General features: G+C 38.2%; 1 protein-coding gene across 1 annotated transcript; it reads left to right on the top strand.

Annotated features, from left to right (window-relative positions):
• Nucleotides 1–4166: 4166 nt before the first annotated feature.
• fam163ab (family with sequence similarity 163 member Ab) lies at nt 4167–21607 on the top strand. The gene is made up of 5 exons (XM_087783034.1): nt 4167–4399; nt 19066–19144; nt 19206–19227; nt 19305–19419; nt 20734–21607. Exons 4-5 carry the CDS (start codon nt 19327–19329, stop codon nt 21130–21132), a joined length of 492 nt encoding a protein of 163 aa, XP_087639160.1. The 5' UTR covers nt 4167–4399; nt 19066–19144; nt 19206–19227; nt 19305–19326; the 3' UTR covers nt 21133–21607.
• Nucleotides 21608–22691: the final 1084 nt, after the last annotated feature.

The raw sequence follows: 22691 nt of genomic DNA, 5'->3' as shown, positions 1-22691 counted from the left end.
AGGGAGGGAATTAGATGTCACAGGTAATTGATGCTTTTATTATTCTTTACGGCAACACTCATCTAAACATCCATACGAGACGCATCTGAAGATGTTACTCACACCAACATCATCGCTGGCTTTATAGCTGGAGTATATCCTGCTGCAGCCCATCTGACCTTTAATATCAGGACCCTTGTTTCACAGCTAACTGACCTGAACCATTAGCATCTTCTCCCATTAACTCATTTTCTATGTCACTACATTTCTGCCAAGTATATTTAGAGAAAGTTCTGTTAGGAAAATAATGCTGGTTGAAGAAATATTCTGGGGAAATGGTAAGATACCAGAAAAAGGAGAAATGGGGAAAAAGAGTTGGGTAAAGAAAAGGTTTGGTTGAATACAAACTGGGAGACAGAAAAAAGAAAAAGAGACAAGAATAATTGTCAGGAAAAATGGGGGATAAATAAACAGGTAAAAAGGTAATTAGAAATAGAAGATGAAAAGAAATGTAGGGGAAAAAAAGCAGATGGTAAAGAAATGTTTGGTGTAAAGAACAAGTCGGGTAAGAAAAAATATATAAGATTAAAAAAAAGTTGGGTTAGAGGTTGGATTAGAAAAAGGGGGTTTAGGGGGTACATGTTGGTTGAAAAATGTGGATAATCAAAAAGAAAAGGTCCTGTAAGAAATAATATGGCCTCAGTTGAAAAAAGCCTGATTTAAAATATATTGCAAAAAGGACATAAAAAAAAAAAGAAAACTATAGATGTCCATCTTTAAGCTCAGAGCAAACATTCTATCTATATATTCTATATCCATAAAGGGCACTCGAGTCAGCTCGGTGACCCTCTCATGAGTACAGGGGTCCTACAGAGATCCTCTTGGTACTCAAAATGACCGCCATGATCTGCTCTGTGTCTGGTCCAAGCTTAACCTTTTGTTTTTGGCCTTAATCATCTGCAAAGACTGAAAATGCCAAAGACTTTAGTGTGCTAACTACTTCCTTAGTATTGGTGCTACAATAGACTCCAGTCCATGCAAGCATGTGAATGGAACAATAGAATATTCAAAACTATATTACAAGGATTTTTCTTTTTTATGTAAAATATTTTCAAATGTTTCTCTGGGCAACGCCGGGTAATTCCGCTAGTAATCTCTGAAAGTGTCATTTTGTCAGCAAAACGATCCCATATTTGTGTAGCAACATCACAAGTGTTTGTATTTTTATGATTTCTTCACATATTTGAACTGAACGACGTGAGGATGGTGTTATGTTTCTGCCCCCGGGTGTTTTTCTGCAGGATAAACAACTGTTGTCTACATTTACAGTTGGATAAGCATCTTTTCAGAGTAGCCTCCCGGCACAGGAAATATCATTAGCACACACACAGTCAGAGGGAAGAGATCTGCCTGTGTAGCATCTGCATGAATACACTCTGGATTTCTCAAAAATGAATTTCTTTATTAGGAAGATGATTTCATATGAAAAATATTTATTGTAATGTAACAGAATTTCACTGACTTGGTTCAACAAAATTGATGAGTCAGCAGTTTTGGGAAGAGATGAAATGATAATGATTATAGAAAATATGAAGAAAAGTGATTCACAGAGGAGAAAGTATTCCGAATATCTTCTCTGACTTCATGTTCATTCTGTAGATCTGTGGTCGTTTATGGAGATAACAAGCTTTTATCTTCCACTTCTATCCCCCGGTGATCGCGGAGATGTAGCATAAATCTTATCGGCCCATCTTCAGCAGGAGAAACATCAATTGTAGAACAAGTGTAACAGATCTAGAGGACACGGCAGCCGTGGCAGGTGAGCGGCCTTGACCCTCGCAGTGATGGACGAGACCCTGATGCTGTCAGACGTCTTGTTTCTCCACCATCAGGTCCTTTCTATACATTAAGATTGTCAGTGAAAATATTCTGACGGAAGTTTATGAGATCGTGTAGTAAAATTGTATTCGGAATTGTGCAGTTAATTCTGTAAAAATGCGTGATGCGAAATTAAGGACATTTTATAATCAAAATACTCTGCACCTAAACTTTGTGTATTGAGTATTCACCCATAAACACAAGAAAAACTATTTGAATAAATGTATTGCTGTGAAAAGGGAAGAGAAGGGCCAGACCAAGTGTTGCTCGACCAAAAGTCACATTCAAATCCAAGACAATTTAAAATAATTTGGAGTTCCCTACAGAAACATGTAAAGCAAAATGGTCTCACAAAAAGTCGGGGAACAGATGAGGAAAAAATGGACAGATAAATATACTGTATACATCGTATTTCACATGGGTGACATGTGAAATGTAAAAGAAACAAGTGTAACCTTGTCAGTATTACGAGTATATATTATTATTATTAATTATATTTTAATTTATATTCACATTATTTTAACTGTTCTTGTTTAAATGTTTTTATGGGTTAGGTATTTCTACTTTAATAATAGGTATATTGTATGTATATATAAATGTATATATATAATAAAAAAGTTTAATTCTTGAGGCCCGAAAACAAATGCATATACATATGCAGTGTTGAAGGTTGTTCATCTTGACCCAAAGGCTATATAAGGGATAAAACAATTACATTTGTTTTCATGCCACCTTGGCCTTCTTAGTTGGGAAACCTTCTTAGTTGCTAACCATGGACAGGCGCTGCTCTGAGTAACTTAAAGTTGACTTGAGTGCAATTACTCTGTCTGTACTTTTGACTTCATTAAATAAAAACATATGATCAGTGTTTGTTTTCGGTCCCCATGCTGTCTCGGTGCTCCCACATGTTTCTCTCTCCTCTCCGTTGCTTACCCCAACGGAGCGAACCACTAATGGGATTCTTCCTCTTATCAGACTGGTGTTTCCAGCTGGTCCTGAAACGTGATCCGTCTGCTGGAGCTCTGCTATCCGGGCCGGGCCGGACACTCTGTCGATATTCGTGTTGACTTGGTAGCAAGAGTAAGTAGATTACGGGACCAGTGATTGAGGGCAAATCAATTACAGTAGCTCAGTGGTCTGTGTTGGTGGAGGTGGGAGGCGGCTCGCTGTAGCATTCATGTGCTGTTGCAGGGCAGAGAAGACTCTTCTGCTCCAGCGACAAACCTTTATTATGTCAGAGAGCTGCTGGACTCCTTCTTGTGGCGGGAACAATGAAGTGGACGTCATTTAAAACTATGGAAAAAAACCTCAAGAACAATAAGATAATTCATAATAATTTAGGAAAATAGTTGAGTGTCTCTCTCAAAAGATATGCCTTCTGAGTGACACAATTTAGAAGAAAATGTTGAAAAAAATAAACGTAGATATAAATGGAGCTATAAAAGATGTCTTGATTTTTTTTATTATTTATCTGTTTTTTATTTGCAATATTACTTCCAAATGATGCCACTTGTGCATCTCCTCACAAGCCAAAAGGCGAATTAGGTGTGAAATAATTCTTACATGACAGTCATTAAAAAATATTGTATTAAGTAGTAGTCGTAGTAAAAGTAGACCTTTTATTGTCATTGCAACATGTACAGGAAAAATTAAATGGTATCAGACACAGTATGTGCATCGTTATCAAATGTTTTCGAAATGTAAGAGCATCATTATTTAAATGTACACTATACTGGTGAAAACTACATTAATAAATAGTCAATATATTAAAAAAAAAACACACACACATCACCATTCATTCTGTCATGTATTAAATTTATTCAATATAAACAAATGTAATTCGATTTTGTAGTAATCCATGACTAAGATGATTTCACATACCTTGATTCTTTCATTATTTTTACTCTAATTAAGATCACCTTGTATGGAAAATGTGTGAAAATCCAGTAAATTTTAATTAACATTTAAATAGAAAAAATGTTTGTCTCTGTAATATAAAAACTTCATGTTAGTCTCGGAAAATTGGACTCCTGACAATTTTAATACTTTTTTGGACGATGTATAAGTGTTCGATTTTATCATATTATTGTTATTATTTGTATTAGTGTTAGCGCTGGGTATTTTCTTGTCTTTTAATAAAATAATTTCTTTTTTTTTAAATGGTCATTTTATTTCGGGGCGGTACCCGTCCAGGCTCCGCCCACCATCTGGTTCCGTCATTGTTGCTCCTGGACTTGTGAGAGCACAAGTGTGATGTTCCAGCTCCAGCAGGACCAGCATCCTCTCCTCCACCACAGTCCCGGACTCCGTGGGTTTTCTTCCAAAACTTGTTCTTGAAAATGCGTAAAATGTCGTTTTGGTGCCACGAAGCTGCGCGAGTCTCTGTCCAGACCCGCTAGAACCACCGAGCCCGGATTCTTTTGCGGTTCCTCTCTCCGTCTGGACTGAAGAAGTTGCGTCGCGTCACACATGCTCTCCTCCTCCTCCTCCTCCTGAAGGATGCTGCTGACTTCTCATGCTCCTCCAGACCCGCGCGTGTCAGGTGAGTGCAGAGAAAAGTTGAAAAAAAAACAGATCTGGGGTCAGTGCTGGTGCTGAGGCTGAGTGTGGTCAGTGACCCTGATGCTGAGGCTTCATCTCTAATGGAGGAGATGGAGGAGATGGAGGGCAGACACCAGCTTTAGTGGCTTCTAGCGAAAGAGAGCGGAAGATACAATCTTGGTAAGAGGAGGAGAGATGCTGGGATTCTCTCGGGAAGATGAAAATAGATATAATCTCGTGTGTGAAGCATGTTGTTCTTCTGTAGGTCCTGTACCTTCATGGGGACTTTACATGAGCTTCAAACCTCAGCTTTTATTTTGAAATCCCTTCTTAGCTTTTATACTTGTTTCTAACGCTCTTTGGATGCTGTTGGGACTCGGAGTAGAGCACTTCATGGCTTGCACCAAGAAGGACAGTTTTTAAAGAAGCCTTGAGCGCTGAGGTAAATTACTTTATTGTGCTGAAGCCTCACAGCCAGAAGGTCGCAGGTTTGAATCCAGCTTCAAGTGACTCTTGCAACTCTTATTTAAAATTGATATAAATAACGACTCTTAATATGTGATCCTTATGGGGGTCTCAGACTTGCCTAAGGGTCAGAGATATGAACACTAACATTGGCTCTGGACATGAGTTGTGGAATTGGTGAAAGTGTTTTTTTTAAAGGCAAGACAGAAAATTAGGGAATTGGCAAAAAAAAATGAAGCGAGGAAATCGTAAAGTTCTTGGCAACGGATCCATGCTACATTAATGCGTGTGATAATTAAATAAAAATTGTTTATTGAACTGATAATTGTCAGCTTTAAACGCTATTAATATTGACTAAACATTAATGTTAAATTTGGAGAGAAACTTGAAAAATATTGAATTATTGTGCTAGCATGCTAGCATTGAAGCAACTTTGTTTATCCAATGCTAGCATGCTAATAATAAAAGTTTCTTTAAGATTTTTAAGCAAATTTAGGAACAAACGTCAAAAACTGAAGAAACGAATAACAAAATAAATACATTAAACTTACAGATTCAATTATTAAATATTAATTTAACCTCACCTCTGAATAGCTGTATTAGCTTATTAAGTAACAACATTAAAACTCGCTTGCAGACCATAATAACAAGCTTATTCATTTTGTCAGATTTGGGACATTATGTGAACATTTGGTAATATTTTACCTCCACTTCAGTGACTCTGCGTGAGAACTGGTGCTTCTCTGACCCATTTCCCAGAGCAGGAACACAGCCTGACTGAGCAGCTTCCTCTCCTCCACACACAGGAAGTATCACCAGAGGTGTCCTTCACTCCGACACAGCAGCGACACGACAAAATGTTTTGAATCCTCTCGCCCGACAGAGGCTGGGCGTGCCGACGGTTTAACGCAAATTACGACCATCTGCCAGCAGAGCCTCGTCCGTCAGAGCGAAGTCGCTCCACGGCAGTCTGGCCAGGAACTAAATATTTTATTAACCTCGGTTAATTTAGGAAACAGCTATAGCTGCGTTAACAGCCCTGACGGCTCCCCGCGGATCTTTATTAATACCGTGTCGTTCACGCTCACACCTCGCCGGCCAGAGTGGGATTCAGGTTTAATTCCGGACGGGAGACAAAACGTTGATGCCTTGTTGCGTGTCGGCCCTGTTTGACGACATCTCTGGTCTCCAGGGTTGTTCATCGGAGATGTTTGATGTCAACCGGTGGAAGTTACAAGAGCAACCGAGGTTCAGTGTGTCATTGTTGAGTAATGTGTTGAGTCATCAGGAGGAATTAACAGTCGTGCCTTACAAAATATCTGGTCTCAAGAGAAGGATAGCATTTAACTGGTGGTATGGTACATATTACGATACAGGGGCAAAGATACAATATATTGTGATACTGTAGTGACAAGGATACATTTTTCGTATTGTTCAAGTACTTGACTCTGGTGTTGCAGAATTTACAGACCACATGACTCTTGACGAAGTCGTAACTTCTTGTTTTACAACCAAAATATGTCCAACAATCAGCTGGAGTGGACAGTGTCCTCTCATCCTCAGTCATCACTGCTATCTTCCTGGGTTTCATTGTTCCTTTCGCTGTGGAGGAAGTAATGACTGCTACCATCTGGCATGAATATTTGAATGTTAATTGTACCTCTTCTGTCACACACACTTCATTGAACTATAAACCGTAAAACAACGATAAAAACAACTGATAAAAATAAAAAAGGTTTTGAAAGTAAGTTTGAAATTATAATAAAAAGATAGTCATGTTATTATTAAGCAAATCTATGTATATTGGTTAATTTATAATAAAATTGTAAAACCATTAAATCATAAACAAGCACAAAAGTAAAATTGGTTGGGTACAGACTCCAGATACCGGGAGTCTTGGCTCAGGTGTGAAAGGATATACAGAGTTTCAAGTCTAAAACTTCTCCAGCAATCTAAATCTAAGCTAAGATAAACAAAACGATTCAGGCAGAGACCGAGTCATTCCTAATTATAGGCTTTATTGAAAAGTAAGGTTTTAAGATTGTTTTTAAAGATAGAGAGGGTGTCTGCCCTCCGGACTGAAGCCGGTAGTAGGTTCCACAGCACAGGGGCTTGAAAACCCTGCTTGAAGGCCCTGGCTCCAAATCTACATTTAGAGATTGGTCATGTAAAGCTTTATAGGTTAAGAGAAGGATTTTAAATTGTATTCTAAATTCTACTGGAAGCCAATGTAAAGAGGACAGCACAGGGGAAATGTTTTCGCTCCTCTTAGAGTTCTGAATGAGCTTAAGAGTTCCGAGAGACTTCTTGTCTGAAGAACATCCTGACAGAAGAGAGTTACAATGGTCCAGCCTGGAGGTAACAAAAGCATGGATGAGTTTCTCAGCAGCATCCAAAGGAAGGAAGTGCCTGATTTTTTAAATGTTACGAAGGTGGAAGTAGGCGGTCCGTGAGATTTGTTTTATGTGTGAGTTAGTCCTCGTCAAAGCATACACCCAGATTCTTTACCGTGGAGCTAGCAGCAGGAGCAAGTCCATTTTGAAAAGCTAGATCATTAGTTAGCGATTGTCTGAGATGTTGTATCTTCAAATTTTTATATAAAAGTGTCTTCTTCGACACTCCAGTGGTTTGAAGTGGCCAGAACATCATACACAATCAACTGTGAATAATGGGATAGAATTTTAAACTATCTTAAAATATGAACTGCTGTAGATCGTGGGTCATCATTCCGTCCTCCAGTGACACCAGTATCAGCTTCCATGTGTTACTACGGTGTGTGTGAACCGGAGAGGCTCTCTGAGAAGTTAGCAGGATCACCCGACTATCAGAGGTGAGATGAGCCGCTGCTGTCGTGGGAGAGTTAAGAACTCCTTTGGTGATGGATGCATTTGGTTTGATTCCAGATGACAGAGTGTATTCGGTTTGTGCCTCTGCTGATATAATTGTCCTCCATTCAACCTGTGTTTGGTTGTCAAACCATGATGTTGCACAAAACAGCTCACAATGTGAACTGATGCTGCAAGACTTGTCAACCATGTGTGGTGTTCTCCATCGTCCAATAGTCTTTGAAAGGTAAGCAATAAAAAAAAATTCCCTTTAAACAAAAATCACAAGAAAATAAAAGGGCCACAACAGAAGTGAATACCTGTCAAATGTTGTCACATTACAGTTTGAAACCTTGTCCCCAAAGGTGGTTGATTTTATAATTGTATTGTTGTAAAATATAGCATTTTTGTCTGTTTTGCTTTGTCTCTGATATTGTTATATTGTTAATGTAAGTCCATTTGAAATTTAATTGACTTTACAGAGTTACAGAAGCAAAGTTTGTAAAGGTCCAGCTGATTGAACCTCTGCAAGTTGGAAAAATAACCAATTGGCCAATTTGTCGTAAGTAGGCTTCGTCTTTCGGTGCCAAGTTTCGATTCCCCCTGTGATCAAATATCCATCAAATAGTTTTCCTGAAGAAAAACTAATAAGTGACAAAGACGGTGAACATCGGACTAATTTGTCTCTTGTTAGCAAATTTACATTTTTCGCTGCACAGGATGTCTTTTGTTACTTTTTTTTTTCTGCAAGAAAACTGCTTGCAGTGTGAAACAGGATGTTTAATGGTATTTTAATTCTGTTAGAAATTGTCTGATAAATTGGTATTGAAAACATTATCCTTCAGGAACCAACATCGAAAAGAAAGTATTGGTATCTTTACCAATATTAAAAAGTTATTGGATCCACCAACTGTCAATAAAAACTGCTGATTTGGCATTTAGAAGATCGCTGTATCCAACTCATGAAATGTTGTTGAGCGACACTGTCATCATGGAGGGATGTGCATTGGCGGAAATTATGTAGTTATATTATCAGGTAAGGTTATTCATTAAAATCGATTTAATGTCTGCAAATCCGGTCCTGTCCAAATCAGTTGTCGTTCCACTGCACCATGACAAGTTGGCAAATGTTTAATTTTTAGGTTAAAGTTTTTGACCCTTGTGTTGTCTCTGGGTCAACACAAGGGATACCACGCAGACATTTGTTTTCAGGCCTTCGGGTCACCTTGACCCTGGGATAACACACAGGGGCTAAAGCTTATCTGGACCAATACGATGGTCAATTTCCCTGGTTTAAGAAGCAGGTTTGAATCAGAATCCGAAAAGGTTTGTCTGCCAGTTTTGTAAAAACAACAATTTTTAGGATTTTTTTTAAAGGAATAAAAAGAATACCTATATACTGATGAACATAATTTCGAATTCTTTAAAGGTTTTATCCTTTACAAGTTGAAAGTGCTGCTGCTAGCTCCCCTGTGTACTTAGGGTGACGATACATTGATTCTGTATTAATTTCAATAAGAAGGCTTTTTGTGTTGCAATCAAGCATCCGGCTGCTAGATTTCAGCAGAGGACAAGAGGATACAGTCGACCCCAGCACAGCATGTTTTGACTTATTTTGTTTCAAAATAAATGATAGTTACAACTTCGTCAAGAGTCATGTGGTCCGTAAATTGAGTCAAGTACTCGACAATACTACAAATATATCCTTATATCGACAGTATCGCAATATATTGGTATGTCTCTGTATTCTGATACATATCATTGTTGCCAATACATTCCTCTAGTAAGTACTAGCAAGAAAGATACATTATAGTTTTGATTATATGCCGTCTTTAAGAACTCATGTAAATGTTGTCTTAGGCAGAGGTTTGCATGGTCCCAGTGCTTTCCTAGTTCATGTCATAGTTAAATAAAGTTTGCTCAGTACACAACTTGAACTCAAGGTGAATTGAATAACGTGTTGAGCTGAATCCCTCCTAAGATCCTAGGGAGAAGAAGAGTATATTCGTGTGTGACCGAGTTGTCTCGCGTAGAATAAACAGTTTAAGCCGACAGATTGTTTTGTTTTGTTTTTTTTATTCATCCTCAATCCCAAATGACTCTTTCATCCTGCTGGGACTGCAAATATTCCCGCATGTAAACCGTGTTTTGGAATCCAGGTTGATTATATAAGACGGAAGATGAATTAATTCTGCATCTCCAGAACAAACCAAAGTTAAAATGAGGTGATTCCGTCTCCGTTTTTAGCAGCAAGTCTCATCTGTTGACATGGATTCCGGGCAAATGAGCGCCATACGGAACCAACATGACCAGATTTGAATCAATCAAACGCTTTACTGGGCCGAGTCCATAACTCATCATTCCCACGGTGCTGAAATCTGCTGCGTCTGGATGAGGTTGAGTGGAGTCATAGGAAGGGTTTTTGGCAGCGCTGCAAGCTTTTGGAACACGCTTATCTGCAAACGTAGCTGCTGGCTACTCAATCGATGATGACTCATGGAATAAGCACATTTAGGACGTAGACAGAAGCAGCCTGACTTGCATATAAATACAATTTAACACATGCACTGTTCAAATATTCACCTTTTTTAGAGCATCGGACATAGTTTTCTTGAAATGAACCAGCCCTGATTTATTAATTGCTGTGAAAATATTTAGTTTTTTTGTCATGAGAACTCAAGAGTGATAAATAAGGACAATTATTAATTTGACATTGAAAACAGCGAGAAGTTACTTGAATTAATCATGCAAGAAAGTAAATAAAACAACAATCCAAAATCTAGATTATTTAAATCCATAAAAATGTAGTTTAATTTATTAACTTTTGTTCATATGCTTGTCCAAATAACAACGATAAATACTTAGTTTAAGTAATATATTCATAACCGGGATATAAGAACCAGACACGTAATAGGAAATAACATAAAGAATGTTTCCATAGAAATGTATTGAAAAATACGGAAATAGACAAGCAAATCTAAAGGTAATATCAATGCTTTTTATTGTTTAAGTTCCTCATTGTGACAATGTTTTAAAGTATTTACTTTAAAGTTCTCACGTGTCTGAAATCTCAGCAAACGAGAGGTTACGAGGACGAAGTCCAACGTGACGTAATGTTGGTCTTGACTCCCCCTTTAGTCAGGTGTAATCATGCCTCAACTTCCGGGATTGATGACATGCTGTGACAAACCTTAATGCTTGACCAATAATAGCAGAGTGAGTGTGGTTCAGAAAAATTAAGCCCTTTCAGTGGGCGGGGCTTTATCACATTTTCTAATGTAAACATTTCAATTAAAATAGTTTTATTACAAACGGACACATACTGATCAGTACAATAGGGATTTATTTAAGACACATTCAAATCAACACATTAGTTGACCTTGACTGAGTTTTAAAAAGTTATATCTCAATATATTTTTTCTCTGGCTTATGTTTACAATGTGTATATAGTTATAGTATTGGTTTTCATATTCCAAATGAACATTTCAGTCAATAGATTCACAAATAATACATTATGATTTATTTGTTTTATTAATATTTAAACCCAGCTGTATTTGTTTGGTAAATTTACTTCTTGTCTTGTGTTATTTGTGTGTGTGGATACTAAAATTAAATGTTTATTCTTGAAGCATTTAAAGTCCTAGACAAAAATTCCCTTGTAGGGCTGGTTTTGGCCATATAATGGCCACATTAAATTATCTGATTGTGAGCAAAAAAACAAAAAAAAAAACGGTATCCTTTAGAGTGAATGTAAGTTAAAAACAATGTTTTCTGAGGGAAAAAAGATTTGATAAAAGGACAAATGAAACGGAAATAAACTGGAAAAGAAGTGTTCAATCAAAGCAGTTTTATTAAGTTGACATAAATGCATATCATGAATTTGCTAGCTTTCAGAATAATTTGTAAATGTTCTGGGGGTTTTTTCTCTCCACTAACACACAAAAGGGAATGCATGAAGCGAACTGCCCTTTGCTTAGTTTGCCGTAGTGTATCTGGACTCTCTCTAAAAGATCGGATGAGAAATTTAGTCTCCCAGAAGAGGTTCAGAGTAGAGCAGATGGTGGCTTCATATAGGATGGATCATGCGTCTTGTCTTGCCTCCCTGGAGAGGTGTTCTGTCTAATAGGGAGGAGGCTCCAGGGCAGACCCAGGAAAAACTCACAGATTAAGTCTCTGGGTTGAACTAAAACAGTATTCGTCCTGACTCCACTTATTCATGTCCATCAATGTCAGTCCCCGTTGTTCCCGCGGCCCTGTTGTTTACCTCCCACAGTAGTTTAGAAAGCCCTGAGCGTAAACCAGCTGCTTATTATATCAACATCCAGAGTCAGTTTTATTACTCAGACCATCTCTGGGCTCAGTGGGGGGAGTCAGATGCCATCAGATGTGAGCTTCAACAGATTCAGCTCTGAATAAAACATCATCTGGAGCCGAGCTTTGACTGTGATTCTGCTGATGTGAGGAATCCTAAAACATTCATTTCCAAAACCAAAGAAGGTTCCTGATTTCAGCCCGGTTTGTTCGTTTTTTCTTCAACCCTTGTGGATTCAAGGAGCCTGGCTTAAGCCGTTTCAATAGCTGTAGCTTCGTAAGATATATTGAGTTTCCTCTCAATCAGTGATTGGTTATGGCACTAAAGTGTGTCGCAATCAAAGAATATTAGGGTTTTGATCTTTTGCTCCTGTGGTTTTTGTCATTTTATGGTTGCGTCAGATCTGTTCTTAGTCTTGAACAATACTTCTAGCTGTAAAATAGGAGAATTGCCTGACACACACTGTTCTTTTTCAATGTGTCTGACAACATAATTCCTGCTCAGATGAAGCAGACATACTTTAATGGTAACATCTTGGTTTTTGATAGTAAAGATATGACTAGGGACTAGAGTATTGGCAATAATCTGGGGATACGATACGTATCATGATACAGGAGCACCATATCTATCTGTATCTGTAGGTACAACAATATATTTGCAGTATTATAGTATTGTATGAGTACTTGACTCTGGTGTTGCATAATTTACAGACCACGTGACTCTTGACGCAGTCGTAACAGCTTCCATATGTTTTGACACCAAAATGTCCAAACATGGGCTTTAAAAGCTGCTGTATCCTCTCGTCCTCAGTCCTCGCCAAGATCTTGCAAGATTTCATTCTTCGATTGCTCTGGAGGATACATTGAATATTTAGACGGTATATTGAAAGAAAATCATGATATTTAAGTGTATTCACATTTTCTTACAACCCTAGATTTGAGCAAACGTACCCCCCAACGTACCCCTCTCACCTCGCTTTCTCACTTTCCTGTTTTTTTTTTTTTTTAAAAACCCTCCCTTTAACCGTTAATCCAAGCAGTTTTTACCCAGTTTTTTCCTTTTCTCACACTATTTGAAAAAGCTTCTTTTTCTCTTGAATTGGGTCAGAGCTTGTCATTAAGTGGTGATGGCGGTTCTGAAAGCTCGACCAGTAAAGGACCATTACTCTAGAGATTTAAACATCTGAAAGTACGTCTGAAGTATCATTAAAGCCCCCTCATATTAGCCGACTGTGTAGTGTATCAAAGAGACATGAGAGCTGGTTCATCAAACCTTCATCAGTGCAGGTCGTTTCCTCTTCCTCACCTAATCACCAGCCCAGATAGAACCACCATGTGAATGTATGCTAATGTAATATTGCCGCGACATTATTGCCTCATAGATAGGAGGCGGAATATTTCATTTCCTTTTATGGGTCTGCCGTGCTGACCAGCAGAAAGGTGGTCCAGTAATTACCGGCCACCCCATCCCGGGTTCTGCCAAGCGAAGGAGAGAAGCCGGCGTATCGCGGGGCGGCAGGACCGGCGCTGTAATGAAATCTCAGCAGAGCTCATAAAGCCGAGGGAGGCGGCGTGGAGTGTGCATGTTTAATGTCAGGACCGTCCTCCGCTCCTCACTGCGAAGCCGGACTGCAGATAAATCCTGACGGAAATCAATTCTGTTTTCTGGAGTTTGGAGTCTTAAGTCAGAGGCTTAGTGATGAGACTTCAAGGCTTTCCTCGAGACTTCTTTTGTTCGCTCGTTGTTGACAGATGAGCCGTGGTGCAGGTCAAGGTCAAGACAATAGCGGGAGTTTATGCTGAAGCAATGTGATTATATATTTAAAGAAAACCTTCACTTCTCAACCACTTCTCATCCTAACTAAGCATCAACTTTAGACTCCTTAGAAGACGCAGGATGTTAGGAGTTAAAACTAGCTCCCCATTTTTACACACAAATAATACGGATTAAGGAGAAATATAGATTTGATAAGAGTATGAGTAACTATGAATTTAAAGTGGCGTAGAAAAGTGTTCTAGGAGTTGAGTACTTGAAGAACAACTTGACATACTCTTTCCAGAAAATTTTAAAATAACATCTAGAGGTCCACAAAATTATTATTTGCAAATCCACAAACACACTGCTCAAGCTGTTGTTCCTCCGTGACTAATATTGATGCGAGGCCAGTTGAAAAATGACTGAGCAATCAGAGTGCTCGTATCTTCGCTGCCAACCTCGAGTGGATTAAGCTTTTACCCACCACTGTACGTCAGAGTAAATGTGTGTACTGGTCACTGTATATGGAACCTTAATATTATTATTAGTATTATCACAAGTATTTGTATTCCGGCTCCACTCAGAGTGTCTTTTGGATGCATGTCATGGGTCAGATGCAGATAAAACACTGACAGATAAGACCTTTAAGTTTGTCTCCATACATGGACTCCTATAAACACAATTCTAAACAGACAAACATGAAACCAGGATTTAAATTCCGCCTGTATCGTTTGGCTGTGTGTCTGGATGCGTGTCTACTTTCTCTTTCCCGCGGCCTGTATCATATGCTTGCACTGCTCTGCAAGTATTTGAGATGAAGGGTTCACAGGATGTTCACCACAATATGTATATAAAATCCTTTTGTGGCTGGTTTTAATTAAGTCTCTGAAATATCTTGTTTTTTTTCTTTTGAGTCAGAACTGGTGCTTCGAGGCTCCTTATGTGTGCTGCTTCCTCACAGTGAACTGGTTAACATGTGTGTCCAGAATATTTTATGAGCTCATCCTGAATTGTTTTTGGTGTTTTCTTTGGCCCCCTGTTGTCTTCGCACCACAATCTGGTTAAATGTAGGCTGTATTTTCACGGTCCAGCCTCCAGGGTCCAAAACATGTATGTAAGCATAAAGCAAATCCCTATGATGCAGAGTCAGTAAAAGCCCTGGGCGTGTTTATCTGCTACAAGATGGTTCCATCTGCCTGTTTTAAAAAGTTTGTGGGCTTTTTTTAAGCAATTTGTCATGTAACCAAAACTACTGTCTCGACCCTAGAATGAATATAATATGGATGTAAAAGCTTTTTTTAACAAGTTGAAAATAGGTTTGCAATATAGTAAAAGTGTGGTTTTGGGGGGCAGGTGTGTTCGTGACTCAAGTGGAAACTTGATGAACTGCAGCTTTTAGCACATCCACATTAACTTCACCTTTTAAAACTAAAAAAAAAAACTTTGTCCTTTTCGACTGATCCGTCAAAGAACATCGGCCATTTTTACGTTAGAAACTGTTTTATTGTTTTTTCAGAGTAAAACCTTCTCAGAAATGATATCAAATATTCCTTCAGAGTAGCCTGGTAAAAAAAAAAAGGTTGACCTTTTTCTTCTACAGTGATTCTAGAAAGTTGTGTAAAACCATTATACCCACACTGTGCACTGTGGTAGCCGCACACCGTGTTACAATGGTTGACAGACTCAGATTTTGTGGTAGTTTTTCGTCTGGTGTTAAAATTTCTAACATCTAGATCCAGTCATATTACCACACTTTCCTTTGGTAATACTTGTCCAATCCAAAAAGTGCTTAGCTTTGCTGTACATGGAGCGGCCCTGATTCCCCTCACTCCAGAAACAGCTCATCTCTTTGGAAAAAAAAACAGGACAAACAAGAGACTCAACTCAGATTTGAAGATTTATTGCATTAAAAGTGATACTCCTTAAATAAAAAAAAATGCAATTGTGAAGCTGGATACTTTAATGAATGGCATAGATACGCAAACTGGAACGAATGGCTTTACTGACTGTACAACCGGTTGTTTTTGAGTTGAATAAATAGATGTTGGTGATGCAGACAAATACACAAACAACATGCGGGGAGAGCCAGAGATGTCGAGAGAGAAAACAGACGGAGGAAAAGACGTTGGAACGGCAGATAACAGGATTAGACAAATTACATTTCAGCTGTGACTATGAATCCTGTTTGGATGCATGAGATGTTTTCTGTTCATCAGACGTCCTTCAGCTGAGGAGTGGGTTCTTCCAAACCATGTACGCTGATGCAGCGTTGCAAATAATGTTGCTTTTATTTGAGTCTAAGACAGACGGTGGCTTTTATGACTTCATTTGGTACCTCAGATAAACTCACATCAACGGTCTCCATGAAATGGAAGCCATGTTTACCACAAGGTGAAATGTTTCAGTAAATGTTAATGGTATTAAAAGGGGTATGTACAGTCTCTCCTGTATTTGGTCATGATGTATTTCGCTAGAATTGAGGTAGGAAGATTCATCTGGTTGAATAAACGTAGTACAACTTAGCTAATACAGTAGATGGGTCGACTTATTACTGAGAGGTTTGCCGGTCCAATGCCACTCTTGCATGTACAGGGGTGACTTTATGACTTGGACCCCTATAAGCATAAAAGGAACTGTACAAATTAAAATAACCTATATGTTCTTTAGTAACCCTTTTATAATGATTGTTTTTTTCCACACACTAAGACATTAAGGATGGATAAACAGAAATCAATCTTCAAAAACATTTTTCGGCCCATTCAAGGTCGTTCAGATGCTTTAGAAGATGGACAGGCGATCAGGGTCAGGAAACAACAGGAGTTGTCAGGTTGTCTGGAGAATAATATGTCAATGGGGTCAGATAAGGGTCATAACACAGTAGACAAACAAACAAACACAATGATTCAATCAGGGATTGACTATTTTTATTTTATTTCACCTAGGGCTGTTCAATAATCTGGCGAAACCATATATTGCAATACTCTAGTAACAAGGATATATTCATAGTGTTATTCAAGTACTTGACTCTGGTGTTGCAGAATTTACAGACCACATGACTCTTGTCAAAGTCGCAACTGCTTTCGTGTGTTTTAAAAAACAAAATATGTCCAGCTTTAAAAGCTGCTGTATCCTCTCGTCCTCAGTCCTCGCCAAGATCTCGCTGGATTTTATTCTTCGATTGCTCTGGAGGATGCATTGAATATTTAGACGTATATTGAAAGAAAATCATGATATTTAAGTGTATTGACATTTTCTTACGACCCTAGATTCTTGTTTCCTGGTGTTCTTGGGATCACCGGGATCTTGCATGATTTCATTGTTCTTTTCACTGAGGCGGACATTAAGTCTGGAAGTTTGAATTCCAACAAAAAAATGAAAACTTCCTATAAAACATATGAGACACTTGGACATCCGTTAGAGACTCTAAGTACAACTGCTGTTCGGGATTGCTAGCTTGTGAGGGAGCCCCAGGGCAGACCCATCTTCCATCTGACCTAAGATCGGCAGAAAAATGGTTAAAAAAAAAAAAAAAGAGAAGAAGTCTCTTCCACATATTTATAAATCATTCAAGAAGAAGTGTGAGTTGAAGTTAAAATGATTTATTGACGCATTTATTTCTCTTTTATCCATTTTCTTCCACAGATTCTGGGTTCAGGTTTCCCCGAGTCACAACACACTGATGTCTTCGATCAGCCAGAGTAGATGTAGCTTCTCTTCGTGCAGATGAAAGTCCCTCAGCCTCTGAGCTCTTTGCCACTCCATCACCTTTATAGCCACCAGTCTGAGACTCAGAGTGTGTGTTTGGGTGTGTGTGTGTGTGGGGGGGGCGTGCTCGTCACTAAAGGCAACCATAGCCTTAATGTAGGAAGTCAGGTCTGTGTGCTTATTAAGGATTGATACCTGAAAGATAAGCAGCCCAGAATCTGAGAAGACATTCCATCCTTAGATTGAACATGAGCGTCGATCTATACAAATGAGTCTTTACTTCCATCTAGTGGCGGAGACTAGTAACAACATCAACACATTAACAAACTATATTCTGTGCAGTATTTATACAACAACGTAGTGACTTTTGTGTTAATATATTTCATTTATTTGTAATTAAATTGCGCAGAGATGAGTTGTCATTAAGTACAATGACTTATAATGTTTAATCATTTTCTTCCCTGATTTAATTCTTCACCAATGAATTTGTTTTTTTATTTTCTTCTTCCTGTGTGTTGTTTGTATGTTAATTCTGTGCTTCATCTTGGATTTTCTTCTGTTTTTCTTCCATTATTCTGTAATCATCAAATTTGTCAGCAGGTTGTGTTACATATTAGATTCTGTTTGTTTTTACTGTTTCAGTTTAGTTTCCCTTCATCAGCAGTACTACTAACTTTTCTTTTGTATCATCAAAGATAAACATGAAAAGCACTTTGATGCTGTTTACCTTCAACAAAGAACTCTTCTCACCTTTCAAAAATTTCATGATGTATGAAAAAACGTTATTGGTTCTGTAGTATGTGTTAAAAAGAAGTCAGGTTAATAGTTGTTTGGGTTCTTTATATGTTTGCTAGTTTTGATAATAACATGGTGAGTGTGCAGCAGTTAAAAATCTGTGAATAACTAAACGTTCAATACCTTCCTTAATCCAGACACAACTAAAAAATAAAAGACAATCTTAAAACTAACCAAAATTCAATCATCCGTTTCTTTTCCCAATTATATAATTTCGTAAGAATGACATTTAAATACGTATAAGAAAAATTCTGACGAAAACAGTATTCTCATAATCCATAATGGTTGATTTAATAACAATTACACTCATTTTTGTAATTTGTCATTTTTCTATCCTACCTTTGATTCATCCTGTTTCTTTCTTATGTTCTTTGACTGCCATCTAGTGTAGACTTAAAGTAATGATCGTGTTTTGTCCAATTTCTTCTCTTTTTTTGAAGGAAACGTTTTTGACTCGTTAATTCCTCATTTATTTTACAAACATTCATATTATTATACAAATATTTAATTAACAAATAAACCTGTTAATATGCTCAACTCCTCAAATAAATATAGTATTATTAGAAGATGGTTAGTTAAAGCCGTAATGTTGGGGAGCCTTATTGTGGGTTTTTTCTCCAGAAACTTTTTTAAATAGTTATTTTTAATCTTTTTAAAAAATCAAACAAAAAAAATGGAAATGCATACATAAACCAAATAACTCTCTAGTCCAACTCTCATGTCATCGTGATGACATGGATATTAGTCCTATTATGCAACCTTTTCCTGTAAAGTTACTGAACTCATGTGGTTCTCCTTCTCTCCCTCCAGAGTTGTCCACTCTCTGATCCAGCCGTGTGGCGTCACCTTATCTCTGGCAGCTCAGTTTCCTTCAAAACACTCCTGTGATGTAAGTCCTTCCTCCCTCTCACTCTGACATCACCGTCTAATTCCTCTGCTTGTCCCTGCAGGTGTTAAGCACCTTTGCTGAATGTGAGTAGAAAGTTTGGAGGAGAAAACATTGTTTTTTTTTCAGGCTGGTGTCCAATCTACGTGTTGTTTTGTTGCAGAGGTGGATGGAGAGCTGGTCGGATGACAGCTGGAACTGTTGTCATAACTGGGGGAATACTGGCCACAGTGATACTTCTGTGTATCATCGCTGTGCTCTGCTACTGTCGACTCCAGGTACTGCACAGTGACGGTTCAGCTCATCATATCATTACTATTATCACCATAGCTTTAGTGATGTTATTGTTGGCTGTTCAGCTGCTGCTACCAGCTTTATTTTCCCTTTTACTGAAGAAACAGGTTTCATTGTTGAAGTCAGTATTCAACGAGCTGCACATGAAACATAAGGCCAGAGAACAGACCTCCTCCAAGCAGCTCATTTCATCAACTGCCAATGTTACTTTTATAGTATTTGTTTTAATTATTATAAAAATGTCTCCAAAAATATAAAGACATTATCACAATCAGACTCATCTATCCTGTTACAGAGTGCATGTTGAACCACGACTGACAAAAGATTTTGGCCCCTGGTGTGATTGAGTTTAACACTTTCTGATCTACAGGATCCTGCTCAGACATAATTAAAATGGCCCAAAGGTGGCCCTTTGACTGTATTATTATGTGGTCATCATGAATTCTAGGTGTCGATGCCTCTGTCGCTAAAAAGCAACTTGCTGCTGCTTTTAATTACTCCTTCTAATAAGGGTGTGTATTGGCAATAATTGGGTGATACGACACATATCATAATATAGGGGCATCGATACGATATATTAGGATACGTTGTTATATTGTAGTAAGAATGATACATTTTAAGTATTGTCCGAGTACATGACTCTATTCTTGCAAAATGATTCTTGAGAAGTTGATACTGCTTTCATTTTTTTGAAACTAAAATATGTCCAAACATCACATTTTCAAAGCTCCTGGAATGACTGTATCCTCTTGCCCACAGTCATCGTCGGGATCTTGCAGGATTTCGTTTAGCCTTAGCTGCGGAAAACGTAATGACCGCTTACATCCAATGGCCAGGAAGCTTAATTGCAACACAAAATTAACCAAATCTGCAAATATTAGCATTTCAATGGTATAGCTCACTTTAACCCTAAAGGGCCCAAAAAATATGTGTTTGTGGTTCCCTTGTGTAGTCTCTGGGTCAAGGTGAATGACCTCCACCACTTTGTTTTCGGGCCTTCGGGTCTCCCTGACCCTGAGATAACAATAGGGTAAATTATAAACATCTTATTATTTCATTTTATAAAGTCTCAATTGAAATGTAAACCATAAAATAGAATATGATTTAAAAACATTTTCTAAGTAATAAAACCCTCCAAGCAGGACAGCGTTGTTGAATATCAAAACTTTATCATGAAAATAAATTGTGATATTTTAGTGTATCAATATTTCTTAGACCCCTACCTTCTAAATAGAATTGTTAGTAGGACTATATTTTCTGTCGTTCTGTGTTCTAACGATGAGTGTGATTCCCTGCAGTACTACTGTTGCAAGAACAATGGGTCTGACTCGGGCTCCATCTCTCAGCAACACTTTGCCTGCAACGCCTGCAGTGACTCGGGACTGGATGGGACGATGGTCACGCCGCTGTCCCTGTCCTCGCCCGAGCTGCACATGCCCAGCAACCCCACGAAACTCTCTGGAGGCCGTCGCACCTACTGCCCCACCTGCTCCCCCTACGACTCCCCTTTTTACATCAGGACCAGCGATGAGATGCGCAACGGCGGTGAGCGGATCACCTACATGCCCACTCACTACGACAACCAGGCGCTGGCCATGCCTCTGCCCGAGATCCGCGGCACCTTGTTGAGGGACTCACAGCGCGGCCAGCAGCCCGAGTTCTACACCAACACACGAGCCATCAGTACAGACGTGTGACCTCCGAAGAACCCCCGACACCACACACTTCCACTGTTTGTCATTTTTATGTTAAGGTGGTTTTGTTACCTGTTAAATGATGATTCCCGATGATTTCATTTAATGTAATTAATGACACCTTTTCACTTTACTTCACATACGTATCATAGTTTAACATAATAAAAGACAGTTATTAAAGTGATAGTTCACCCCTAACTTAACCTCTTGGTGACTAAAGGTTGGGTTTATTTTCAGAGTCATCCTTTCTCTTTTAGAGTTATAGGCAGAAATGTATGTCAATTTGATGGTCGTGACTGAAGCTAACTTTTCTTTGTCCAAAAAAACTTTAAAAACCCCAAATACTTCCATATTGCTCATCTGTAATGTCCATCTTGTATTGAAGCCTCGACATAAGGAATTGTTCAGAATTGTTTTTAAAAAATCTATATTTTCATCCTAAAAGGCTAACATGCTACACAGACAGGGTAAATCCCAATGTAGACGGATGAAGAAAAAGTAAGCCTCGGACACAAAATGGACATGCATTTTTGACTTTAACTTGTCTTTAAAAGAGACGGATGACTCTGAAACTAATCCCGACCCTTAGTCGACATGAGGGTGAGTAGAAAATAAGTGAGGTTTGGGTGAACTATTACAGTATTTTCCAAAAGTTAAGGACCACCCTTAAGTAATTTTACCTTAATTATTACTTCAAATTTAAAGTCTGTGTGTTTTGTAAGCAGAATAATAAGTATTCCCTCTGTGGCATAGATGGCGTCAGCGATAGGATTAGAGGGCATCTAAGGATCAGAGTTGTCATTGGAAGACCTAACATTGGTGCAGCAGGTATAGATTTTCAGTATTAGATTTTTGTAATCTTTGTCTTTGATGCAACACGTAGTTTTCCCGCTTAGAATACATTTTAAATATATTACATTTTTGAACCCATACATTGTCTAACACAACATGCAACAATGTTTTACCACCATAATTCAATAATTCAATGTTTCTTCACATAGTGTCCTATTAATCTATTGCACCCCGTAACAAACAGGAAGAACTCCATTTTAAACATAATGCATACATTCAAGTTAAGATTAGAAAAGGCAGTTTTGTAATTTTATGATGATATACAGAATTTAGATCCTTATCTTTAAAATCTATTAAAATACAAAGTCTGGTAAATCTTACCTCAGAATCACTGCAGCTAGCATTGCTAGCCACTAGCTAACTTAGCTAGCAAGTATACCATCAGTTTAAACTTTATATAACTCAGATTTTGACATTTGAATTGATGTAAATTCATGTATCATTGAACCAGTGCCATGAAAAACAATGGAGGGTGGTCCTCTACCTTTGGTCAATCTTTTTTGTTTTGGTGTCCATGATGTGACGGAAACGACGTGTTGACTTTATACTAACTGTTAACTGTGTCTACTCAATGAGGGCTATCGATATTTTTATTTGTTTTATAATGAATTGACGCAATTCTGTCAGAATGAATGGTTAAAATGATTCTTACTGAATTTAATGTCTAGAGGAAAAAGGTCGAGAGCTTTTTCTATGCAAGAGACATTTGA

This window comes from Callionymus lyra, chromosome 2, assembly GCF_982586985.1.
Source record: "Callionymus lyra chromosome 2, fCalLyr1.hap1.1, whole genome shotgun sequence".
NCBI lineage: Eukaryota > Metazoa > Chordata > Actinopteri > Syngnathiformes > Callionymidae > Callionymus > Callionymus lyra.
Note: the sequence above shows the minus strand (reverse complement) of the source record. Positions and strands in the feature narration are given on the sequence as shown.

What these genes read in the sequence shown, in the direction of transcription:
- fam163ab (XM_087783034.1), top strand. Translation starts at nt 19,327, where the DNA reads ATGACAGCTGGAACTGTTGTCATAACTGGGGGAATACTGGCCACAGTG. An exon ending in TCTGCTACTGTCGACTCCAG is followed by an intron (nt 19,420 to 20,733) that starts GTACTGCACAGT and finishes GATTCCCTGCAG; the next exon opens with TACTACTGTTGCAAGAACAA.